This window comes from Oenanthe melanoleuca, chromosome 17, assembly GCF_029582105.1.
Source record: "Oenanthe melanoleuca isolate GR-GAL-2019-014 chromosome 17, OMel1.0, whole genome shotgun sequence".
Lineage (NCBI taxonomy): Eukaryota > Metazoa > Chordata > Aves > Passeriformes > Muscicapidae > Oenanthe > Oenanthe melanoleuca.
In genome coordinates, this window is record NC_079350.1 from 10518059 (window position 1) to 10541923 (window position 23865).

General features: G+C 48.4%; 1 protein-coding gene across 4 annotated transcripts in view; it reads left to right on the forward strand.

Moving 5' to 3' along the window:
- EXD3 (exonuclease 3'-5' domain containing 3) overlaps positions 1-23865 on the forward strand; it is a 204998-nt gene that overhangs the window by 21034 nt on the left and 160099 nt on the right. For all 4 annotated transcript variants that reach the window (XM_056504861.1, XM_056504864.1, XM_056504862.1 and 1 more), the window contains one exon: positions 19194-19306. In XM_056504861.1, coding sequence (XP_056360836.1) covers positions 19270-19306 — 37 coding nt within the window. In that variant the 5' untranslated portion in view covers positions 19194-19269. The remainder of the gene's footprint in view (positions 1-19193; positions 19307-23865) is intronic.

A 23865-nucleotide genomic window follows, 5' to 3' on the forward strand; every position in this document is an offset into this window, starting at 1 on the left:
CCATTATCAGCTGTTTGTTAGGCTGGGCTGATAATGAGGAGACATTTGTCCTCTGGCCATAGCATTGTCATTCTGGGACAGTCTGGCAGAACCACAAACTCTCTCTCCTGTCTGCTCCCACAGGACCACATCAGAATCACTGGTTTGGTCTGGTGAAGCCTGAAAGAAGCAACCAGTCTGTCAGCCCCAAGAAGGGGAAATCTTTATCCACCATTTGTGCTGATCAGAGCCAGATGTGTCATGAGCAGGACAGCCATGACAGATGCCCAGCTTATGAAGCTCTGCCTGTCACATGTGCTATGCAGAGAAACAGGAGCTTCTGAAAGATTTTTTAGTGAAGATCTCTTAATTATAATAGCTTGGATAGAATTAAATAGAAACTCATAAGGGCAGAAACAGAAGTGTAAGTCTTTGCCCGTTTTGCCTGAAAAAAAATCTTCATTCAGCAAGAAGAATGTTCTAGTTGCTGTCCCTGAGGTCTGGGGGCAGTGGTAAGGGATGCACCCACAGCTCAGGGGTACAGTGTTTGTGTTGGATTTGGAACACGAAGAGCAGGGAGGCAGAGATAATTGTATTTGTATTTCAGAATCACTTCTGAGAGTAACTGCCTTCACCTGCCGTGTCTGCAGCGTTTCATCCGACACAGCTGATGTGGGCGTGGCAAATACTGACTGACTGATTTTTGGGACACTTCCAGGGAAGGTTTTAAGCCAGTGGTGTTTCTCAAATGGGAATTCTTTTCATACACCTGGATGAAAATTTCTCACAAGTTTCCCCTGAAGCCACTTGAAGTCCCCTTCTCCAAAACGGGAAATTAGTCTCATTAGTAGAGGAATCAGTTCAATTTAATGTGGTGAGCTGATGGGAGAAGGGTAGAAAATGCCCAGTGCCATGTTAGAAGTTTTCCATGTCCTGTAATCAGGCATACAATACTCCCAAGAGTCTTGTTTTTTCAGGTAGTTGCTGTTGTTTCTGGCAAAACGCAGCTGATGAAATGCACAGCTTGGCTCCCTGTGCAAAGGGAGCCCTTTGGAGGAAGTGGGGACTCCTCACCATGAGTAACTGATTAGTACCAGATTGTGAGAACTCAAAACCATTTGGAGTTGGTTGGAGAAGTACGAGATAAAATAAAAAACTAGAATGAGTTGCAGATGGATGTTGTAGATTTTAAACTGGGAATCCTGAAACTACTTGCCTAAGCTGAACAACATTAAGGGCTTGAGAAACACCAGGTCCATGGGAATCCTGTGCTGTTGGCATGGTGTCCACAAGCCTCTGTTTTTCAGGCTAGACACCACATTTTCAGCTAGAGATTGGGTTCCAAGCAGATTTTTAAAATTTTGCTTTAAGCTAAAAAAAAAAATGCAGCCAGCAGCCAGGAGAATATTTGGCTTTTGTTTCTGTACCAGCTGTTTTTGTTCTCAGAAAGTGATTTTAGCTCCTGGTGTGTTTCTGCAATGTGCAGCTCGTGACTTGCAGAGCAGATGATCCAGTGCCAAGTGTGCCCTGTGCACAAAGCCGTGAGAGAGAGGGCAGGCAGAGCATTTGTCATTCATTCCTAGAAAGAAGGAGATTTTGGGTAAGGTCATTGGACAGGATCTTGTGACAGTGGAGTTGGCTGTTTCCAAGAAATCCTGGAACAGAGTAAAGATAGTGTCAGGGAGTAGGAATGGTGAAGGAGAGCTGGGATGAGGGGATCTTCTTTAGGGAGGAAAGAGCCACATAAGTAGTTTATAACCTGTAGAACAACCTCAGTGAATAGAGGGGGAGGTTTAAATGACACAAAATCTCTCCTTCAGCTCCATTACCTAAACTGTGCTGCTCTGCCTAAAATCTTACATAATTTTTCCTACCGGCCTTGTTGGGGTAGTTTAGTGAGAGCTGCTCAGTGACAAACATGGAGAACATGCTCCACCAGTATCTCTTGGGTATATATTAAGCTGAATGCTTTACAAAATAAGAAATAACTGCCTGGTCCTAAGAGCTGAAGGTGTGCATGTGCCTCGTGGCAGTGGAAATGCCTTGTCTCCTTTAGTGTTTCAGTTTGGTATGTAAAACTAGAGCTAACACTACCAGGTACACTCCCAGCCCATGGCTTCCAGTCTCACTCTGGTGTGTTTTGGTGTTTCCCTTCTTCCCTTCCCTTCCCTTCCCTTCCCTTCCCTTCCCTTCCCTTCCCTTCCCTTCCCTTCCCTTCCCTTCCCTTCCCTTCCCTTCCCTTCCCTTCCCTTCCCTTCCCTTCCCTTCCCTTCCCTTCCCTTCCCTTCCCTTCCCTTCCCTTCCCTTCCCTTCCCTTCCCTTCCCTTCCCTTCCCTTCCCTTCCCTTTTTTCTTTTCCTTTTTTATCCTGATGGTGTTCCCCACACCACTGCCATTCCTGTGTCAAGGCAGGAGCACTGACAGACGGGCAGGGCAGTCCCATCCAGCTCCGAGCTATGGCTGTATCAGCCTGGAGGTTCCTTCCTGTGTGCAATATTTAGCGTATTACATCTTCAGCAAGACTGTGACAGTCTGTCCTCCTTTGTCCCACGAAATCCTTTTGCTCCACAGTGAATCCCACAGCACCAAAAACGGAAAGACTTTTCTTTTGGTGATGAACAGCTTGTAATCTTAAATTCAAATTCTCTTCTATCCAAAACATGTTCTTGCTGAGGTTTGGGCAGTTTGAAAAAAAAGAAAAAAAAAAGACGAGCAATTTACTTTTAATTTTTGTCTTACTAAGCCTGATTATTGTTTTAATTATCCATTGTTATTGTTTGTGACCTTCCATTAGAATTGTTCAGTATGAGTTTAGAAAGATTCCTGCTTTTATGTGCAGAGGGTGTGACTGGGAGGAAATGTTTGTTCAGATGGGTGGAACCACTTATCTTTCTTGTGCTTGCTTTGTGGGACATTCATCTTCAGTGAATGCTGCAGGATCACTTACTGAACTGTTTATCCTTCTCCAGAAAGAAAGTGGTATTTAAGATTTAGCAGATTGAGCTGTTTGTTCCTCTAAAGCCCCCAGGTGATGCTGTTTACTGGGGTGGAGTGCTTGAATGACACAGATGCTTTAGTGCCCAATTTGTAGTGTTTAGGAAGAGAAGGAATCCTAGAGCCATGGAATGGTTTGGGTTAGGAGGGACCTTGCAGCTCATCCCATTCCACACCTCCCACTGTCCCTGCTGCTCCAGCCTGGCCTTGGGCACTGCCAGGGATCCAGGGGCAGCCACAGCTGCTCTGGGCACCTGTGCCAGGAACAATTCCTGCCCAGTATCCCATCCAGCCCTGCCCCTGGCAGTGGGAGCCATTCCCTGTGTCCTGTCCCTCCATCCCTTGTCCCCAGTCCCTCTGCAGCTCTCCTGGACCCCTTTAGGCCCTGGCAGGGACTCTGAGGTGTCCATGGATCCTTCTGTTCTCCAGACCTAAATACCCCCTGGGATGGCCCTTTAAGAGACACCAGAAGAAACTGGAGGGGAGAGACTGGGAAGTCCTAAACTCCAGAGAAGCTTCCCTCTGGAATCAAAATCTTTTACATCTTATGTTGTGCAATACAGCCATGAGGCAGGAACTGAATGAGCCTTCATGAATGAACTGTTAAAATTGTCCCTCCCTAATTAGTAGTTGGTGCATTTCTGGTTCGTGTCTGGAGGAGTCAGGAGTTGATGGGATGCTGGAAAGCCAGCACTGCCACTTTGGAGTCCCTGCCTGCAATAACTGGTGGACTCAATGCCTTGGCAGTTCAAATGCTCCATGTTCCAGACCTCATGTCCTAATTTAAATCTTTAAAAAGCTCTGGTTGGGTGTTTCATTTCTCATGGCTTTGGTGTAGGAGGCATGGGAGCAGTGCACTGTTGGAGCTGCACCAGCCATGGGGAGCAGCAAAGCAAAGCACTCTTGGTTGTGTAGGAATTCCATGAGCCCACTGGGGATCAGAGATTGGAGGTGTATGGCTAAGGAACAATTATTCCAGAGTGCTTTAGAAGCAAGGAAAGGATTTTCAAAGAGGTCCTTTGCCTGATGCTGGTATTTCATGGATACACTTTGGAAGTGTCTGATAGCTGTGTCTTCAGCCTTTTCAGTAAGGAGAACGATACAGATACATGTTTTTAATGATCTGTGTACCTACTTAGTTTCTCAATGCTAAGTATCGTTCAATTTTTAAAAAACAGTTGTAAATAGTTTTATATTTTAGTTAATATTTACATTTGATTTGTTTAGGGCAGAGAAGAAGCATATATGCAGAGGGTTGACTTTTAAAAAAATAATTATTAAAAATAATTATGTTACTTAATATACACATTAGATGTTTATTATTTGCTTAGAAGTCACCAGTTAAAAAAAATTATCTGATCAAAATAATGTTAATAAAGGCAGTAAAACTGTCCACTGCAGAAACCACTGTGTCATTTCAGACCATGCACATTTGGAAACAGGTTCATGTTTCAGCTTCTTAAAACCATTACCTCCTGTTTTAATGAGCAGCATGCTTGTTGGAAATGAACTGAACCTCCTGGGGGAAACCCAAATGAATAATGTCCCACTTTTCATTAGAATCTCATTAGTTTTGCAGTTCTGAGGTATAAATCAAAAAACATAAGCGAAACCAGCAGTCCCCAGAACACAGAGCTGTTCAGATTGCTGCTAATGGATGTCTGGCTCCTTTACTTTATGTCAGTCTGTGGCTGGAATTCAGCAGAGTACCATGGGGGTTTTAGGCTCAGACTGGTTAGTATAGGTAATTCCTATTCACATGGATGTCAAAAGGTGGGAATTCTGCTGCCAGGGCATTCCTGGGGGTTTGCATCTGCAGCCTCTCAGGCACGCTTGACTTGGCCTGGGGAAGATGAAGTTTTAAAGAATTTCTGCCACAATTGTGAAAAACATCTTTTAAAAGGCTTAATTGAAACTTTTGTCTTGAATGTCTTTTGCAACACAGCAATTTTAATTTTAGTGAAATATGGACATTGTGAAATGACAGGGATGTGAAAATGGGCATGAAAATAAAGGAAACTTTCAATGTGTTTCCATCACACAGTTTTTGGAAGCTTGTGTTAACCAGACCATCTCAGATCATCAGGCATGGGGTTCATGGAACTGGCTGAGGTGTCCATTCCTTTGCATTCCACGGGGTTGGGTCTTCCCTGGATATTCGGAAAATCTGGATTACTAGGCCTTCTTTTCCTCTGTGTTTTCTAAGCCATTTGGAAGCAGGAAGAACTCATCATTTTCACTGCAGACCCTGATTTTTGGGGCAGGTCATGAGTCACTGGGTTCTTGTGGCAAAGGTGCATCTGTAGGAATAAGGGCCTGGCAATAATACCACAGATCAGTAGCAGCCTTATTTCCCAGCTCCCTGCAGTACCTTCAGTGGTCTTGTGTCTGCTTAACCATGTGGTAAATATAGGAGAGAATGTATAGAGTGGTTCAAGGAAAGGAAAATGTTTCTAGTTGAACCAATTCCTCTGGAAAGTCCATTCCTATTTCCAGTGTTACAACCAAAAGACAACCTGCCTGCATTCATGTAATACCCAGCATGTGCCACTGTAGGAAGCAGCACCTTTCATACTAAGCATTCACTCCTGGGCCCCAAACAGATTTAATAGCTGAGATTGGAGGGCACATGCAAGTCTGTTCAAACTCTGCTGTAATTTGACACGAACTTTGATTTCCTGCCAGCCTGCAAATGTAGGTCAGGAAAAACAGGTACTTGTTTCTACAACTCTAGTGGTTGTGCTAGAACTCGCAGGAGTGTTCTGCTGGCTTTTCTTTTTTTCTCTTTTGAAAAGAATTTGCATTGATTTATAAATCTTTAAATTTAGAAAGGCAAACCGGTCTTTCATTTTTTCCAGAAGTGCTTCATTCTTTCCACAGTATGTGTTTGAAAGTCTGAACTCTCTCTTACTTGGAGGCTGGGGGAGAAGAGGGAAGCGCTCACCACTTTGAAATGTTTTACATTTTTGAAAGCAGCACTGGCTGCAGTAACAAGTAGTGTGAGCCCCTCCCTCCAGTGCCCTGGGATGCCATGTGGCCTCGTTAACTTGCCTGCTCCAGGAACAGATTGAAAGCTGCTATTTTCATGGATATTGTTTGAAACTTGGCTGCAGTGATGAGGTGGGGAGGGAGAAAACAAACAAGGGAGAGAGCAAGAAAAAAGCCTTAAGGCTGATATTGCTATTTTTTTGGTTACAGATATGGAAAATGTTGCAATTTTGCTAGGATAACATCATTTTGGCTTTGATATATTCCATTTGGGATGTTTGCTTTACGCTTGCTGAGTTTAACTTGGATTGAAATGAGGAACTTGTTCAGATTTGAGCTCTGTGAAGTCTCTCTTGGTGGTAGGTTAAAAATAGAGCAGTTTTGCATTTTTTTCCCCTGTTGTGGCCTAGATAAGGTGCAGAAAGACTTTGCATTGTACGTGCTGTCTCCTGTTTCATTCCCTCCTGAGCACACCACTGTTGTGCACAGCACTGCTGGTCCAAGGTGGGGCTGAGGGACAACAGGACACCTGCACACGTCCGTGAGCTCCTCAGCAGGGTGTGCACATGGATGCAGTTTGTCACTCTGTTCTGTCCCTGTGGATCTGTGGTGAGGTGGGGGTGTTCCCCTCTGCCTTTAGCCAGGAATGGGGCTCTAGGTTGCTGTTGAACCCTGTCTGAAGTGTTCTGTGGAGCAGCAGGGCTGTGAGGCGGGATGTTGCTCAGGAGAAGATGAGAGTTGTTCTTGTGCTAAGCCCTTTGTCCTCTCCATTCTCTGCTGAAATGGCATTGTCAGGCACTGCCTGGGGAGTCAGTGGAGGTTTGGGGAATTCGGACAATGCAGCTGAGGGTGGATTTGACTGTGGAGGACCTTAAGCTTTCTGTTACAATCACCAAAAACTCTGAGCTGGAGGGACCCACCAGGATCATCAAGCCCAGCTCCTGTCCCTGCACAGACACCCCAACATCCCTGGCAGTGCTGTCCAAACACTCCTGGAGCTCTGGCAGCCTCAGCCATGACCACTTCACACCTTTGATGGGCACTGAAGGGTTTTCACATCTGGATATTATTCAGCCTTCCCTTCCTTCTGCCCCTTCCTCCTCCTCCTCACCCCTCACAGAAACTCCACATTCCCTCCTTAGTCAAACTAGCACATACAGGTGAATGGCCTGAGATCAATGACACCGTGGTCCCCAGTTCTGGTCAGCAGAGCACACTGGACAGGAGTGACAGACTGTGCCAGCCTGTGTCCCCAGGGCTTGGGAGCCTCACCTGGGAGGGAAGGGCTGCCTACCCATCTGCTTTCTTCACTCCTGACAATGACAGCCCTATGAAATCTGCACCTGGTAGTAGTCATTAATTTCTGATTCAGTTTACACTGCATTTTAATTCAAAAATTCAAGTACTGGATAGTTTGAATTTCTTACAGTAAATTCTTACAGTCTCAGTAGAGACTGCTGCTGTGGTGTAAGTAGAAAAACAGACACGTTGATGAAAGAGGGCTGGGACAGGTAATGGCTTTTGTCCTGGTTGTCCCTGGGGTGACAGAGCTGTGCAGCTCCTGGCAGGGGCCAGCAGAGCAATACAGCGAGGGGAAAACATTCGGGTTTTGCAACCGACTGAAACGTAGTCCTCATTTCACATGAGAAAATAGCTGCCCTCTCTAAGTGCTGCTGGTCGTGACCCACCCACGGACGGGGCTGCCGTGAGCCGAGCTGTTCCCCGGTACCGGGGCTGAGCCGCCTCTGAACGTGGGACTGGCTGAGCTCCCAGCAGCTGAAGAACAGCTTTTGCTGCGGTACTGTGCAGATGTGAGAGCAAGCCTGGTGCCATCTGACCGAAGCTTTGGTGTTTGCAGACTCTTTCTTCCCTGGGACCAAGCCAGAGGAGGGTGCCGGCGATGCTTTTGCTGGAGCGCCGTTTGTCGTAGATCAATAAGTTCTAACGGGCAGGTCTATGCAGGAATCCCTTCATTCCCCCGCTTGTTGCCCAGCCCTGCCGCGGCCGGGGACTCTCCGATGGCACAGGATCAGATGGATTGTTGGAGTGTCTGAGGCGTCATTGTCCTGAGCTTGGCTTCTGATGCTGCGTGCGGCCGCGACAGATGAGCCCGGGGCGGGCAGCGCATCCCCAGCTGTTCGGAGAGAAAAAGGAGAAAGGCAGATTATCCCATTATGTTTACAGGGCATCGGTCACACAAACAATGACTGTCCTCTTTGACAAGAGGATTGTTTAATTAGTTAAGGGTTTGATAAAGAGATGACTGAGCATACAGTGCCCTGAAGGCATCTGCCTTTTAGTACAGCAGGCACGTCCTTCCTGCGAGCCCTGGGCTGTTCCTTTCTCCCGAGGAGCACCGGAGCTCTCCGGAGCTCTGTTCCAACTCTCAGAGCTGCTTACTCTGAGCATATTAAATTGAATTTCTGTTATCTGAGAAGCAGAATTACAATTTAGCTGCCTGTGAGTTAGTTCTGAGCATTCAGAAAGAGGGAGGCAATGTGAGTAACACTTGGAAGTAGATATTTTTTCATGTGTGTGTTCTGGTATTACTAGTTCTCTTATCTGTTATAGCTTTTCCTTTGCTCCATTCTTCTTAATTTTCAATCTGTGACAAGCGTTGCCAGGTTAAATTCCACACTCTGAACTGAACCAGAACGAGAATCTGTGTAAAGAGGTGATTAATTAAGCATAGGCAAGTGGGTGTGAAGCAGTGGAATTCCACGTGTGTGCAGTGGCTGTGGGTACAGTGTTACACTGGCTTCACCTTGCTTCTGAATTTGACCATGAAATCCAATTTGAAATACAGAAGTAATGAGTAGAGAGCGGATTTAACTAGTGCATTGCAGTGTTGGTGTTAGCATTGATTTTTATCTGTGTAACTCTTCAAAAGCAAGGAGTATACAGAATTTAAATCAATATTCAGTACTTCCAGCACAGCCATGAAATATTTATGTTTAGCATCCTGCTAAACTTGCACTGGTTTGCTTGGGTTTAAATTGGCATCTGCCTTTGTACCCTAATACTCAAATAATTACACAGAACATATTCTGGGTAATAAGAAATAACGTTGTAGAAAATGCAATTTTAAAAATGAAATCTGCCTAAAATGTTCTGTTGCTGTTATCTTACTTTCAAGCCACTTCGTGTCTGCATTATTTTTTAACGTTTAAGCCTCCTGTTGTTTGTTTTTTTTTTTCTTGGAGACTTTTCACTCTTTGTAGTACTCGGTGGCCCCAGCAGAACCCCTGCTGCTTGGTCAGAGCATGTGTCATCAGCTGCTTGACCACAGCCAGAGAGGGGCTGGAGGAAGTGTTTTGAATTCACAGGGGGGTTGTGCTTCAGGATTGACGTCCAGCTTTGGGGACAGACTGTCACTGTGGCTTCCAGTTACTGCAGTGGCTGTCACCAGCTTCCTCTTTGTGCAGAGTGGGCAGAGAGGGGAGGCTGTGCCGTGTGTCAGCCAGGGACAGCAGTGCCCTCGGCATCCCAGCAGCAGGGAGGGATGGAGCTGAGGGACGCTGAGGGCAGAGCTCCTCCCTCTCACACACTGGGATTTGTTCTCTTAGTGTTCTTGGTGCTCTTGTCTTAGAGGGCTACAAGTGTGTCTCAACTCTTAGTAAAATAATCTGTGTAAAATAAGCCTTTCTCCAGGTTAATTAAAATGTACAAACATAGCTGCAGCCTGGAACTGTGAAGACCTTGTCAGGGCACAGACACTGCTCTCGGGGCTCTTGCTGCTCATTCTTTACCCCTCAGTGTGGGCCTTAGAGGGCTCCAGGGGAGCTGGGCAGGGACTTCACAGCTGACCCCTGCTGCCTGCAAATCTCATGGAAGTTTCTGGAGCCCTGGGCTGGTGCCTCGTTGTCTGGAGAGGCTGTGAGCTCCCCATCTCTGGAAGTGTTCCAGGCCAGGCTGCACGGGGCTTGGAGCAACCGAGCAAGATGAGCTTTAGGGTCTCTTCCAACCCAACCCAAGCCATTCCATGATTCTAAATTCCTATTACAGCTTCCTAGGGTGATGCACAGCATTCTATAAGATGTTCTTCCCCCCACTAAATAGAAATAGCCTTCAGTGTCTGTCAATGAGCAGCTTTCCTCTTCCTGCAGCCCTGTGCTGTCTCTGGTTCAGGTGACTGCTGCTCCAGCCTGCTTCTCTCTTCCTGTTTTCCACAGACTTAAGCTAAAAGAGGTGGCAAAGGCATCTTGAAAGAAATTGAGGCTGAGTATCTCCTCAGCAAGGATGCTGCTTCATGCTGTTGTACCAGTGAAGATCAAGTTCCTCTTTGGCAGGAGCTGTGCCAACTTCACCACCCACACTTTGACAAAGGGTATTGTTTTACAATTTTGAGTGATTAATAATTTTTTAGGAGGCTGCAATTTTCCATTTTCAGCATGTTGCCTCTGATTTCCTCTTTGTATCCCAGAGGCTTTGGAGAAGCTGAGTGGCACAGTGAGGAATGTGCTTGTGCAACCAGGATTACCTGCACTGAGTGGGGTATGTTGCAGTTCTTCCTAATCCAGCTCCATTTGAGAACCAAGTCAGTGGCTTCCTCAGCCAACAAATAATGTTTTCCTTAATTGCTATCAGGCTGTGAGAAATTTCCTCTCTGAAAATGAGTTTAAATAACAAATTTCCTGCACTTTATTGTTAGCCTGAGAAAAGTCCCTGAAGAGGGACTGCAGCAGCCCAGGGTTTTACTGAGCTTGGAGAAAGGATCACCTGCAGAGGGACAGGTAGGTCATCACTGAATCCAGTGACCTCAGACAAGATGAGGAACATGTAGGACAGTGACAAGCAGCAGTGCTGGATCTTTTCAGCTTGTGCCTTTCCTGCTTCTTGCCCTTTGTCTGGGATCTCCCCTCATGGTGCAGGGAGAGCTGAGCTGGGTTTCCTGCCCTGCTCTATGCTGCACCTGTGGCATGGAATACAGACAGAAGAGACATTGCTCTGCTGCTCACCTTCATACAGGTGTCAGAGCTTCCCTGACAGGAGTGGCCATGAAAGAGGTGCAGGGTGAGCAGTGAGGAGCCCAGGAGATGCAGCAGGACACTCTAGTGTTGTGGCTCCAGCCAGAGCACCCAGCACTGCTGCTGTCACATCCTTGGGATGACCCTGTGCACCAGGCAGCCTGCTGGGGGCTTAGGGAAGAACCTGAGGAGCTGATCTCTCACACAGCTGAGGTGTGCTGCTGACAGCATGTGGTGTCCTGGTTCTGCAGAGCCCCCCACGAGCAGGTGTCACCCAGCATCACCCCAGCAGTGGGGCTGGCTGGGCTGTGATACCAGAGGGGACACCAGGGCTCCCTTTGGTTTGCTTTCAGCCCCTGCAGTTTCTGGTAGGCATCTGCAGACTCCAGTGAGGAGTGAGGCAGGAGAGACCTGGGTAAGATCTCTCTCCAGTGGTTCCTTTGATCAAGTGAGGACTTGTGTGTTTGTCGTGCTTTGCAGCAGAGGTGCTCATGGCTTTGTGGCAGAGCAGTGCAGACACAAACTATCTTGATGGAGCTGACTTGCTGTGCTGTGAACAAGTGAATTAGATTAGAGCATCCCAGAGCAGACATGGTATTTCATGTCCAAATGCAAAGGGAGGAATCCCAGTCTTGCCAGTGGTTGCCCACAGTTTTGCTGTTTCACTTTGAATTTGTTGCCAGTTGTTCAGATGCCAAATAATTTGGCAGCCAAAAATCAGATATCCTCTGCCCATGCCTAAAGGAGAATAATATGTTGGTTCTGACATTTGTATTATTTTATGGGTCGATTCATCACTAGTTAAAGGTTTTTCAAATGGTGGTTAAGACTATGCATAAATTGTAGTACTTTCTGAAAAATTAGAGCATGATCATTGCAACTCTAACTACAGCTAATAAATCATGCTGAGAAAACACGTGCCTCTCAGGTAAATAATGTTTGTGGATGTGGAACAGTCCAAAAGTAGGGCAAGGCCACATTTTTCTCAACTTCTGAAGACAGTGGTGGAGACGTCTGTAGCTGCTGAGATCTCCTGATCTGAGCAGATGTTTCACAGTGGCTGTGCATGTTGCTGCTCAAAACACTTGTGAGAATTAACCTGAACCTTTGAACTGGAGAGCTCTGTTCTCCAGTCTGACCCAAGTGTTGAGGGTGAGGCAGGAGGAGGCTGCAGGGTAAAGCCTTTGCTTTAAGGAGGAGGCTGCTGGAGACCCATCTTCCAGACATGTGGAAAAACCTGGCTCCCTAGCCAGGAGTTTCAGGAGTGGTTTCTCTGTGCTGGCCTTCCTGGAATGCTGCCAGGAGAACAAAACTTCGACTTCAAGACTCCTCTTATTTACAGTATCATCTTCTGCAAACTTGGTTACAAACCAACATCCCTTGTAAAAGCCATTTATGCCACCAAAGGTGACTTAATCAATTGTTGCATTCAGAACGTGCTTCCCTACCCCTTTACCTCCTAAATAAGAGAAGATATCTAGATCTGAGCTTAGAAGGTCTCTGAGCTTGTTCAGGATGTAAAGCGTGAGGAACAACTACCCATGAAGGAGTTTTGAAAGCAATTTATTACCAGGCATGGTGGAGATAAAACTGACATGTCTTAGGAAGAGATAAAAAGTCAGTGCACAGTGTGTGATGAATAATGTGACTTGGCTTTGTCCTGTCCTTGTGGGATTGGACCCTGTTCCTGCACTCCAGCAGAATGTTGTTTCTCTCTCTGTGGATGTGAGTGTGAGGAAGTGTGCAAGGAGAGTGTGCTGCAGGCACTGGCTTTGTGCTTGACAAAGACTTACTTGAATTTGATAAGCAGCCTTTATTGACCTCGAGGTCATCTGGTGATGAGAGTGAAATTAAAGTTTTTCAGGAAGAAAGAGCAGTAATGGGGACACTGCACAGGTGTCAGTCCCTCAGGTGCCAGCGGGTGGGATTGCTCAGGACACAGCTCTTTCCAGAGGCTGGGGAAACAAAGTGCATTGTAAGGCATGATCTTGTCACCAGAGCTACTGGTCAAGGTCTCAGATCAGCAATCAGTCATCCCTTAATTTATATTCCAAGTAGCAGTCAGGATCTTCAGCCACAACAAAGCCACTGTCTCCTCCAGCTGTTCAGCCATCACCAGATGTTGCAGCTGATCTGTGCTGCAGCTCCTGCCTCTCCACCCTGCCTGTCCTCCAGCATTCCTCTCCTTGCTGCCATCAACCACAAGGATACTCCCTGCAGGACAGGGGAGGACTCATGGCCAGTGATGTGGGCAAAAGGTGAACAGAAATTCAGTAAGAGGCAAATCTTGCTAAAACAAGTAGCTGCTCATTGTTCACCCAGTATGTCAGATCTCAGGGAGATAACATTCAGAAGGAGATCTGAGTTAAAAATGAAAAGAACCTGGAAATGAAAATGCCAATAGCTTGTGGAACTTCTGAACTGTGGCATGGTTTCCAAGGTGCAGGAGCAGTGTCTGCTGCCCATGCCCCAGGGGGGCCTGGGGACCTGTGCAGGCTGCAGGGCTGCTGAGGAGCTCCCAGCCAGGGCGGAAGATGAGGAGCTGCAGACAGTTGGGATCTGAGGGATTTGCTAGTAACAGGGAAAACAGAGGAAATGGTGATTTGAGAGGAAATCCTTGGATTATTCTGCTTTAATTCATGGTGAGACATGGGCTGGAGTGAAAGTGATCAAGGAGAAATGGACGCAGTGGAGCTTCAGCTCCTGTGAGTGAATGGAAAGGGAGATCAGGGAGAGAAGCAGATTAAGATGGAGAAAATTGAGCAGATTTCTAAAATTACTCATCCATCCTGTAAAAGCTTTTTGTTTAGTGTTACATCTACATCTGGAGGCATTCAAGCAAAACCCTGGGGAGAAGGAAAGCTTCAACACTATTAAAAATAAATAAAAAGAAGAAGAAGGGGGCAAAAGGTGTTTTTATTAAAGACAAACCTTCATCCCTCCCTTCTTCTGTAAATGCCATGATTCATGAAATTCTGTGTTTCACCCAGGAGTTTATGGAGTATGTGTCAGTCAGGATGTGATTGCATTTAGTGCACTTTTACCAAACAGCTGTACCCCCAAAACTGTGCAGGGGGGATGTGACCTGCAGAATGTCTCTGGCTGATCCCTGGGGACAGCCCCCAAGGTGTGGGATTCATCCAGGGCTCTTCTCATTAACGTGCCAGAACTGTGAGTTGAGGCCTTGGGTGGGCACCCAGCCAGCTGTGCTGTCCTGGCAGGGCAAGGTGGGACAAACATCTGGTGACAGGGGGGCTGCAGCTGCCACAGCCACTGCTGCCAGAGCCTGTCCAGCCAAGCCTTTTACAAGAGTAAGACTCTGGAGGATGCTTCATGCTTTAAAAAAATTTTTAAAAAAGTGACAATTTGTGGATGATACAGCTGCTTATGAGAGATAATGAAGCTTCCTCAGCGATCCAGGAGGGAATGTTCAAACACTCCATCAGAGAGCACTGGACAGATGTTGGTTGTACTGGCTTAACAGTGCTGCCTAAACTTGAAATCCAAGTGCTGGGAAGCAGTCAGAGTGCCTGAGAACTCACAGTGACGCAGCCCTGGCTCTGTTTGGCAAGTGCTGAAGTCCTACACAGAGTCCCCAGCAGAGTTGTGTTCATAGTGTTAACAGAGCTGCTCTAGCAGGGGAAAAAGCAAGCCAAGAAAGCTCTTCTAATGTGAGAGTTCAAGAGAGACTGAGTTTTCAGCATTAAAAATAACTCTGCTGGATCTCCTCGTAACAAGGATTTACATGTTACTATTACAATCACCCTGATTATTTAGTCCCCTGACATTTTAAAGTTTTCCAGATTTTTCTATATTACAGTGGTTTTCAGTGGTAGCCAAAACTTGGAATGAAACTCGTGAAGTGTCTTCAACTGAGCTATTTTTCTATTTGCTGAGAATTTTAATTTACACTTTGATTCTGGCAGAAATCCTGTATTGCCTATTTCCAAAGTTGTTCCTTTTTTTTTTTTTTTTTGGGTTTTTTGTTTTGTTTTGTTTTGTTTAAGGTGCTGGTTTGAAGTGAAATGATCCTTTGAGATTCTTTCTCCTGAAGTGCAGACCCTTTGGTTGGTTAAGTACAGCCTGCATGGGTTTGAAATAGCACTAGAAAGTGCCAGTGTGTTCAGCCTGTGTGCTCTCTGTGCCTTACCCAGGCTGTGCTGTCACCTCCTCACAGCCTTCTCTTCACTCCAGTACAGAAGAAGAATCAGAAAAATGCAGACAATAACAAGACTGAAAATCAACCCCTGAAGTTAACACATCCCAAACTATCAGGTTTCTGTTTCACTGTTGCCTTTACACAGAGTTTTCTGTTCTTGGTGTTGATTATTCCCGGGAATCTTCCCATGCAGCACAGCAGGGTGTGTGTCACTGCTCACAGTCAGCACCTTGGGGTGTCTCTGTGTGACACCCTGGGGGCTGGACATGTCAGACGTGTGACCAAGGTGTGTGTGGTCACCTCCCTGTCCTTGCTTGGTGCCAGGCTGCCCTGTGGAGGGGGTGGCACAGAGCCCCCCTGGCAGGCACAGCTCCCTGCCACGGCTGCTGTGCTCTGCTCAGGGACAGGAAGGGTCACAGCTGCTGTGTGCCACGGGTGCCGTGGGGACTGCTGAGGGAATCTTGCACTGGTGGGACTGCCAGGGTTAGAATTCCCTTCCAGGGATGATTCCCTCAGGTGGCTGAGGGCTCCCGTCCCAGGTACAAACCTTTCAGAAATAAGGCAGAGGATCAGTGCTGCCTGCAGGGAGCTGGGCAGTGCTGGGGGGTGGAAAGGACAATAAATCCCTGAGGTTTTAGGTAACCCGGGGGGTTTAGGTTAACCCGTGGACAGGAGAGTAGGGCATGTCACTGTGTGGGCTGTGTGCAGTTCCCGGAGCAAACCCGGGGCAGAAGGGCCCGCTGTGATCAGTGTCATTTTACAGAAATGTCTGAGCAAACACAGAGAACGTTGAACTCCGGGCGATTCATGCGGCAAAGGGAGCCCGCCCCGCGCGGGTTTGTCAGCAGAGGGTGCCAGAGCCCTGCGGCTGCTCCGCTCTCAGAGCGCAGCGGGGAGAGCGCCGGGAGCGCATCGGGAGCGCACGGGGAGCGCACGGGGAACGCACGGGGAGCGCACCGGGAGCGCACGGGGGAACGCACCAGGAGCGCACCGGGAGCGCACCGGGAGTGCACAGGGGAACGCACGGGGAACGCACGGGGGAGCGCACCGGGAGCGCACCGGGAGTGCACAGGGGAACGCACGGGGAACGCACGGGGGAACGCACCGGGAACGCACGGGGAGCGCACCGGGAGTGCACAGGGGAACGCACGGGGGAGCGCACCGGGAGCGCACCGGGAGTGCACAGGGGAACGCACGGGGAACGCACGGGGGAACGCACCGGGAACGCACGGGGAGCGCACCGGGAGCGCACGGGGGAACGCACGGGGGAGCGCACCGGGAGCGCACGGGGGAACGCACGGGGGAGCGCACCGGGAGCGCACCGGGAGCGCACGGGGAGCGCACCGGGAGCGCACGGGGGAACGCACGGGGAGCGCACCGGGAGTGCACCGGGAGTGCACAGGGGAGCGCACGGGGAACGCACGGGGGAACGCACCGGGAACGCACGGGGGAACGCACGGGGAGCGCACCGGGAGTGCACGGGGGAGCGCACGGGGAGCGCACGGGGGAACGCACGGGGAGCGCACCGGGAGTGCACGGGGGAGCGCACGGGGGAGCGCACGGGGGAGTGCACAGGGGAGCGCACGGGGAGCGCACCGGGAGCGCACCGGGAGTGCACAGGGGAACGCACGGGGAACGCACGGGGGAACGCACCGGGAACGCACGGGGGAACGCACGGGGAGCGCACGGGGGAACGCACGGGGAGCGCACGGGGGAACGCACGGGGGAGCGCACGGGGGAACGCACGGGGAGTGCACGGGGGAGCGCACGGGGGAGTGCACAGGGGAGCGCACGGGGAGCGCACCGGGAGCGCACGGGGAGCGCTGCATCGTGGAACACTGCAGTCATGCAGGGAGATACGTTCTTTGGTATCTAGGGCTTTCTCCACGGGTTCAGGTTTTACTTTTGCCCTTGGTGTCACAATAATTTGCTTATTGATGTTAAGAATTTGGACAGAAATTCCATGAAAAATACATTCCTGTCAATGTGGCAAGCTTCACCATGCTGAGAGGACAGCCTTGAAAATCCAACAGACTTTGACAGACATCTGTTGATGTTTTGTCAGCTGCTTTGCAGTTCTAATGTGCGAGCTAGTGAGGCAGAGGGTGTTCTCTGGAGCAGTATGGCTCTGCTGGCTTCTGCCATGACTGTTCTGCTTTGAGCCTTCTGCGCTTCCAATGAATCTTATTATGGCACAAATAGTGTGAAATTATTAAATTACTCCCATAAATTATCAAAAGTCAATAATCATTTAATAAAAATTCCATTCTAGTGAAGTGATCTCCTTAAAATAAGCTCCAATCAAATTCATTGATACAGGAGGCAGGGCCATGACTGTCCCCTTTGCTTTTGCTGTGCCAGTGGCTCTGGTAGTGCTGAGCAGCCCTGTCCAGATGGGAGCTCCTGGAGCCCTGCTGGATTCAAGGCCCTGGAGGGAAGGGGAGGTAGCCTGGGGTTCTTCACACAGGCCCAGAGTCATGGCAGGCACTGGCTGAATGCTGCCTAGTTTGAATTTTCTTTTTTTTTTTTTTTTTTTTTGTTTGTGTCAGTGTTTTCTATGTCTTTATCACAGCAAAGTGAAGTTTCTATTTCTGAGTAGTTAAAGATTGTTGGAGCTGCTCTAGATCCAGGTGTGACCCCAGGGTGCTACTGAGAGGGAGGTTTTGGTTCCCTGTCCCCCAGAGTCCTCAGGTCCTGCTGGAATTGTCATACAATGATGTTTAAAGGGGGTGTCCTGAAATCCTGTCCAAGCTCTGCCATCTGCCCAAGCCTTTATTTGTGGTGGGGTCCCATGGGACACAACCAGGAAAGCCACTGCTTGTGAATGGGGAAATTCTTCCCCTTTGCCCGACTGCTGAACAGAGCCAAATCCTTCAGAGTCCTGGACCATGAATCTGCCATTTCAGTGGGTTTTTGACAGATCATGGATGAATTATAGCCCTTTTTGTTTTCTAGGAAACCAAGGGGTAAAGTGTGTTAGGCTAAAACATATTTGTTCCATTTTTGGTATCGTCCCCTCATACACACCCTGCTTTTTTTTTTTTTTTTTTTTTTAGCTAAAGACCTTAAAAAAGCAAGGACCCTTTGATGTTGAAGTTAAGTCTGACCCTCTGGATCCACAGCTGGATTGGCAGCTTTGCTCCCACAGGTGACCCTCCCAGGGCCTTCTGAGAATCCAAACCCTTGGAATGGCCCTGAGTGACATACACTTGTGCTGAATGTGGGGGAGAGACTTCCAGAGCCCTGTGGAGATCATGTGTGAGAGCAGGAGCTGTTCCTGGGAGCCACCTGGGTGCCCTGCTGTTCTGTGCCATGTCCTGCTCCATAAGGCCTGGCTTCCACTGCTCCACAGCCAAGCCAGGGTGCTGCTGTGCCACTACAGGGACTTCAGTCACTTGTTTTTGCCTCTGTGTGTGTTTTCCTAAGCACACTCAGAGTGAGTGCTCTCGAAGGGGAATTTCCTTCCTGACAAACAACCCTGCAGTGTGATTCAGCAGGAAGGATGTGGTGGTTAAGGCACTGGACTGGGATTTGGGAGACAGGGGCTCTGTTCCCAACTCTGCCACAGTCAAGATGTGATGATGAGTGGAAGGGCAAGCAAACAAAGAGGAGGAGCTGTGTAGCTTTGGCAAAAACACACTTTCACATGTCCTGTGTGTGCAGACTGGGGTTAGGTGGGTCTGGGGTTTGCACAGAATCTGCTGAGTTGGGAAGGACCTCAGAATCATTGAGTCCAGCTCTTCACCCTGTGCAGGAGTTTTGTTTGGGTACTCAGGTGAAGAGCATGAAGGACTCCTGTTTGTACTGTTCAAACCTGGAACTCAGCCTATTCCAGGAACCCAGCTGTGTTTTTAACTCTGTGTTGTTTTACCTTCCATGTGCTCTCAGGTGCCACTTTCTAATCCTTCTTGGTTGGTTTGATTGTTTCCCATTGGATTCTCTGATCTTCAGACACGTTCCTGTGGCTCCTACACCAAGCTGCACATGCATGCAGGTTCTCCACTGTCCTGCTAAATTCAAGGACAACAGACCACACACAAGACACTCCCTTTCTCACACAGGATGAAGTTCCTACAGTTTGACAGTAACTCTGTATTTTCTCTCCAGAAGCAAGAGCTTGGGCTGCATCTCTGAGTTTAGACCTCCAGCCTCAGCATCCTGACCTGGTGCCACCTTTGGGAAGATGAATCAGGACAGTTACTCAAGTGAGCAGCCCACGGGTGAGTTTTCATTCAGCATCGTTTGCTTTCCATTTATTTTCTTACTGCTGTTGGAGGAGAATGCTGAGTCACAAATAAAGCAAAACATGTGAATCAATGCTGAATTGCATGCCATAAAAATTATTGGATCTTTGAGGTTTCCTGTCCACCCAGATATTAGCATTCTTAGAATTCCAGTCCAGGTTGAAAATTTTTCTAGCAATTTTTTTAATGAATTCTCACCAGTTCAGAAGAACCCAGGAGTTTTATTACTGTGTTAGACAAATCATTCTGCTTTTTGCCATAACTTAATTTTCTCATTAATTGTTTTGGTGATTGGTTACCCTTTGCAGTGAGGGAAGATGTGAACACACTATTGTCAGGTATGTCCCATCAAGTCCAAGGGTCAGATTAGATGGACAGGAATTTGTTACTTTTGGCTCAGCCCTGCCATAATTTGCTCTCTTCCTCCATCCCCATCTTTGGCTGTGGGAGTTGAGCCTCTCTGAGTGCTGCAGGCAGTTTATGCTGGGAGAGGAGGATGCCAGGGGCTGTGCCTGCAGCTCCCAGGCCCAGCTCAGCCTGGGCTTTTTTGGAAGTGTCAAGGGGCATTCTTAGCTCTGAGGTGAGGGCTGTTTTTTGACAGTTCCCACTGTTCCCTCTCTTTGTTCATGGGTGAGCTTTTTTTTGTCTGAGGCATTTGTCAGAAATAGAGGCTGTTAGGAGACCTGTCTGCTCACAGGTTTGGGGAGTTTTCCTTTGTTGTTAAGAGTCCTGAGAATTTCTTCCTCCCTTTTACAGACTGGCCTGGGCAAACTTGCCCAGACAAGTGAGGGGTTGCTGGGATCTCCCTTGCTGGGCCAGCAGGGAGAGGGGTCCCCAGAGCCACCAGCCTGTGCCCTGCTCTGGCTGTCCCAGGCCACGTGGCTGGGGCAGAGCAGTTTGGGTTTCTGAAGATCTGCCTGCACTAAAGCCCTTGCCATTGTCCATGAGTTTCAATCTGGGGCTCAAAAATGGAAAATTTTAGAAAAATTCCTGTGGCAGCATGAAATATCTATTCTCTAATATTCAGCATGTACTTTTATTGCTGTGAACAGGTGATGATGACACATCAGGATGTCATGGAGATTCATGAAGCATTCACAGGACTCAGAGGCTGAGCTTGGGGAAAGAGACATTCAAGTCCCTGTAACACATCCTAGGTGCTTGTGAGAAATGTTTGGTCAGAATATTCATAGATTGCTCACTGCAGCCTTATTTTTGTAGGTGTAATAAATGTTGTGGTTTGAGTTTAGATCCACTCTCTAAAACAGGCAGAGGAATGAATCTCTCCTGAGACACATTTTCATGTATTTATTATGCACATTTTACATTTTGTACATTTTACATTTTGTGCATTTTACATTTTGTACATTTTACAGCTCCTGTTGAACTGCTTAGTCCTGGTTGCTCTTGGAGTTCAGTCCTGGGTTAGGACAGGTGTGATCACTGCTGATTTATATCCTGGCTGAAGATAGGGATCTCCCAGTCTGGACCTCCATTTGTTCAGCTTCTAGCACCACCTATTGAGTTTTACATTGTTGGTTTCATTCTCTGAGCTGCCACTGGAGCTATACTTAGAGAGGAAGGATATTATAATCTTGTGCAAGATTAAAATATTGTTACTGTAATACAGCTGGAAGGGGAGAGCTTTTCTCAGGGTGAGAGACAGCCAAGGTTTTTCCCATTCTGTCCTCCCCCTGGATGCAGGAAGGAAGTGCTGGCAAAGGCCTCTCAGCTTCCTGATGGCTCAGGAGCATTTCCAGCACAGCCCCCTCCACCATCCATCCCCAGCGCGGCCAAACAATCGCAGAGTGGGAGGGGAAAACCCCCGGGGGGATAAAGAGCAGAGCAGAGCCTGGGAGCAGAGCCTGGGGCCAGCAGCAGCCTGCTCTGGCAGCAGGCACTGCGCATTTGCTGCCCTTCCCCTTATCACTGACTATCTCAATCATCACAGCTCTCCTTCAGAAAGCATCTCAGCAAATGAGAAGGGAGGAAAGAGGCAGAGGGAGGGTGTGTGCTGAGGAGCTGCTGTGCTGCCCAGGACGTGCTGGGGACGCTCTGGGGGGTGTGAGGGTCACTGGGGGTGCTGGGACACAGGCAGAGCTTTCTGTAAGCTCTTCAGGGCAGAGCTGCTTGTGGTGCCCTAAAGAAGGAGGACCCAAGTCAGGTGGGGGCCTCACCTTTGACTGATCACCTTTGCTGAGCAGGATTCTCACCAAGAGGAGCTCAGAACTGAACTGGGATCTTTTTCCCTGTATCACTGCTTTTGTTTAAATGCTGCATTACAATATTTGGGTCATAATTTCAGATCTGTCTGCTCTGTAACCTGTTTTTAACCATTCCTTAAACCAACTATTTGTGTTTATATTTTTCAGTATGGCTTTAGAATCCTCACAAACCTTGAGCTGGGAATTTCTCCCTACAAGTACCTGAAGTGAGGCTGTAGTGAGGTGGTGATTTGGTCTCTTTTGCCCTGTGCCAGGGGATAGGACAAAAGGAAATGGCATTAGTTGCAACAGGGGAGGTTTAGATTAGATATTAGAAATTTTTTTCACTGAAGGAGTGGTCAAGCCCTGTGCTGACTACCTGCAGGAGCACCTCCTCTTCCCAGTCAGATGTGCCTTTCTGGGGTTCTTTCATTCCTTCTCCTCTGTTTCACATTTTTCTTGTCCTTTGTCTGGGCTTGCACCAGGCATGGAGTGGGCAGTAAGCTCCTTAAATCCTTTACAACACTCTGCAGGACAGAAATAATTTTTTATTTAAGGTCTTTAAAGAATGCAGGATTATGGAACTCTCATTTTAAAGCTGTAGGTACTTCTTCAGAACTAACACTTATTTTTAAATCTATTAGAAATGCCCATAAGCAACAGCAAATGAAAAAGAAAATAAGGTAAGAAGTTACTGGGTTGAGATAGATAATAAACAGCAGCCCTGGCTGCATGGTCATGAAAACATTAATCCCAAAACTTTACCCATCTGGCCTGGAGCTAGAGAACAGCAGGTTTCCCCATGCTCAGTGCTGGGTGTAGATGCTGGAAGCTGAAGTTGTCAGCTTTAAAATAAAAAAGCCAAACTCACTAACCTATTTTCAGGTCCTGCTGGGGGCATTTGGCACTCTCACTTCCCTGGCTGGGGGGGCATTAATCTTCCCCTTGTGGAGCTGTGTGCCTGTACACAGGAAAGTGCTGATGCTAACAGCATGCAGCGTTTTTAAATTTCCATCTAGAGAATAACTGACTGTGTGTTTGCTTGTCCTGGGCATCCTGTTTGGAAGGAGGCACCACTCCAGTGCTCACAGGTGTGACTCTGCTCAGGTCCTTCATGCACTGTTATTTCATTAATGAAAATACAGTGGTGCAGTGATGCACTGTTGCACAGTGGGTAAAGGAGAGGCAGGACAGTGGTTTGTTGGCAGTGTCCCATGAAGTCCCAGAATGGCAGCTGGAGATGAAGCCAGGAGCAGTGAGGGGAACGTGGACACTGGGACAGGAGCAGGCCCTGGGACAGGCTGTGGGCACCCAGGGGTTTGGTTCAGGACACTGGGCTGGGAGCACTGGCAATTCTCAGAGGAGGGAGAGCAGGAAGGGACTGCCAGCCTGTCCTGACACGTCCTGTTGTGGTCTGTGGCTCAAGGGAAGTCCTTGGGACTGCAGAGTCTTGGAAAAGACTGAGAAATAGGCTTGTGATAATAAGTGCTGTTTGCCCAGGGATACAGAAACACCATGTGCCTGGGAAGAATGATGTTTGGGTTGGATATGTGATCATACAGCAGAAACTGATGGGTAATGAAGGAGTTTTCCAGGAATTGCCTGCTGGTCTCTACATTCCTCTTTGCAAAAAGGCATGGAGTATAACAGCTGCTTCCACCCACTCTGGTTCTTTCACATAAATCTAGAGTGAAGAAAAGGGTCAAGTTAAATCCAGCTGTCCCAAATACCATCCCAAAGCCTAGCAAAGTTCAGGTAACAAGCCTTGGTGGAAGAACATGCTGCAAAATCAAACCAGCACTGGTTATGAGAGAGACAGGAGGTGACACTGTCCTGCAGCCAGGAGCATGGTGCTGCCACTTGGTGCCTGGAGCCCTGCAGTGCCCAGGGGAGCAGGGCTGCCTGCATCCTTCTCATCCTGCTGCCAGCCCTGGCTCCTGGGCAGATGTGCTGAGTGCCCAGGGGAGCAGGGGCTGCCTGCATCCTTCTCATCCTGCTGCCAGCCCTGGCTCCTGGGCAGATGTGCTGAGTGCCCAGGGGAGCAGGGCTGCCTGCAGCACGCAGGCACAGCTCCCAGGCCAGGTGTTGGAGCACAGCCCTGCCCCTGGGAGTGGGGAGGGAGGGACAGCTCTGCCCAGCTGGGACTCGTCTGTGTGCACTGGGGACTGGGAGCAGCAGACATGTCCTGCTCAGAGGCTGCAGCAGGGTTTGCTGTGTGAGATTGTGCCTTCTTTTAAATTAAACTATTTTGCAAGCACTTCCTTCCTGCATTTCTCAGAAGAAGGGAGGGGGGTGTGCAAAGAATGTTGAACTGCCTTTGACGGAGGAGGA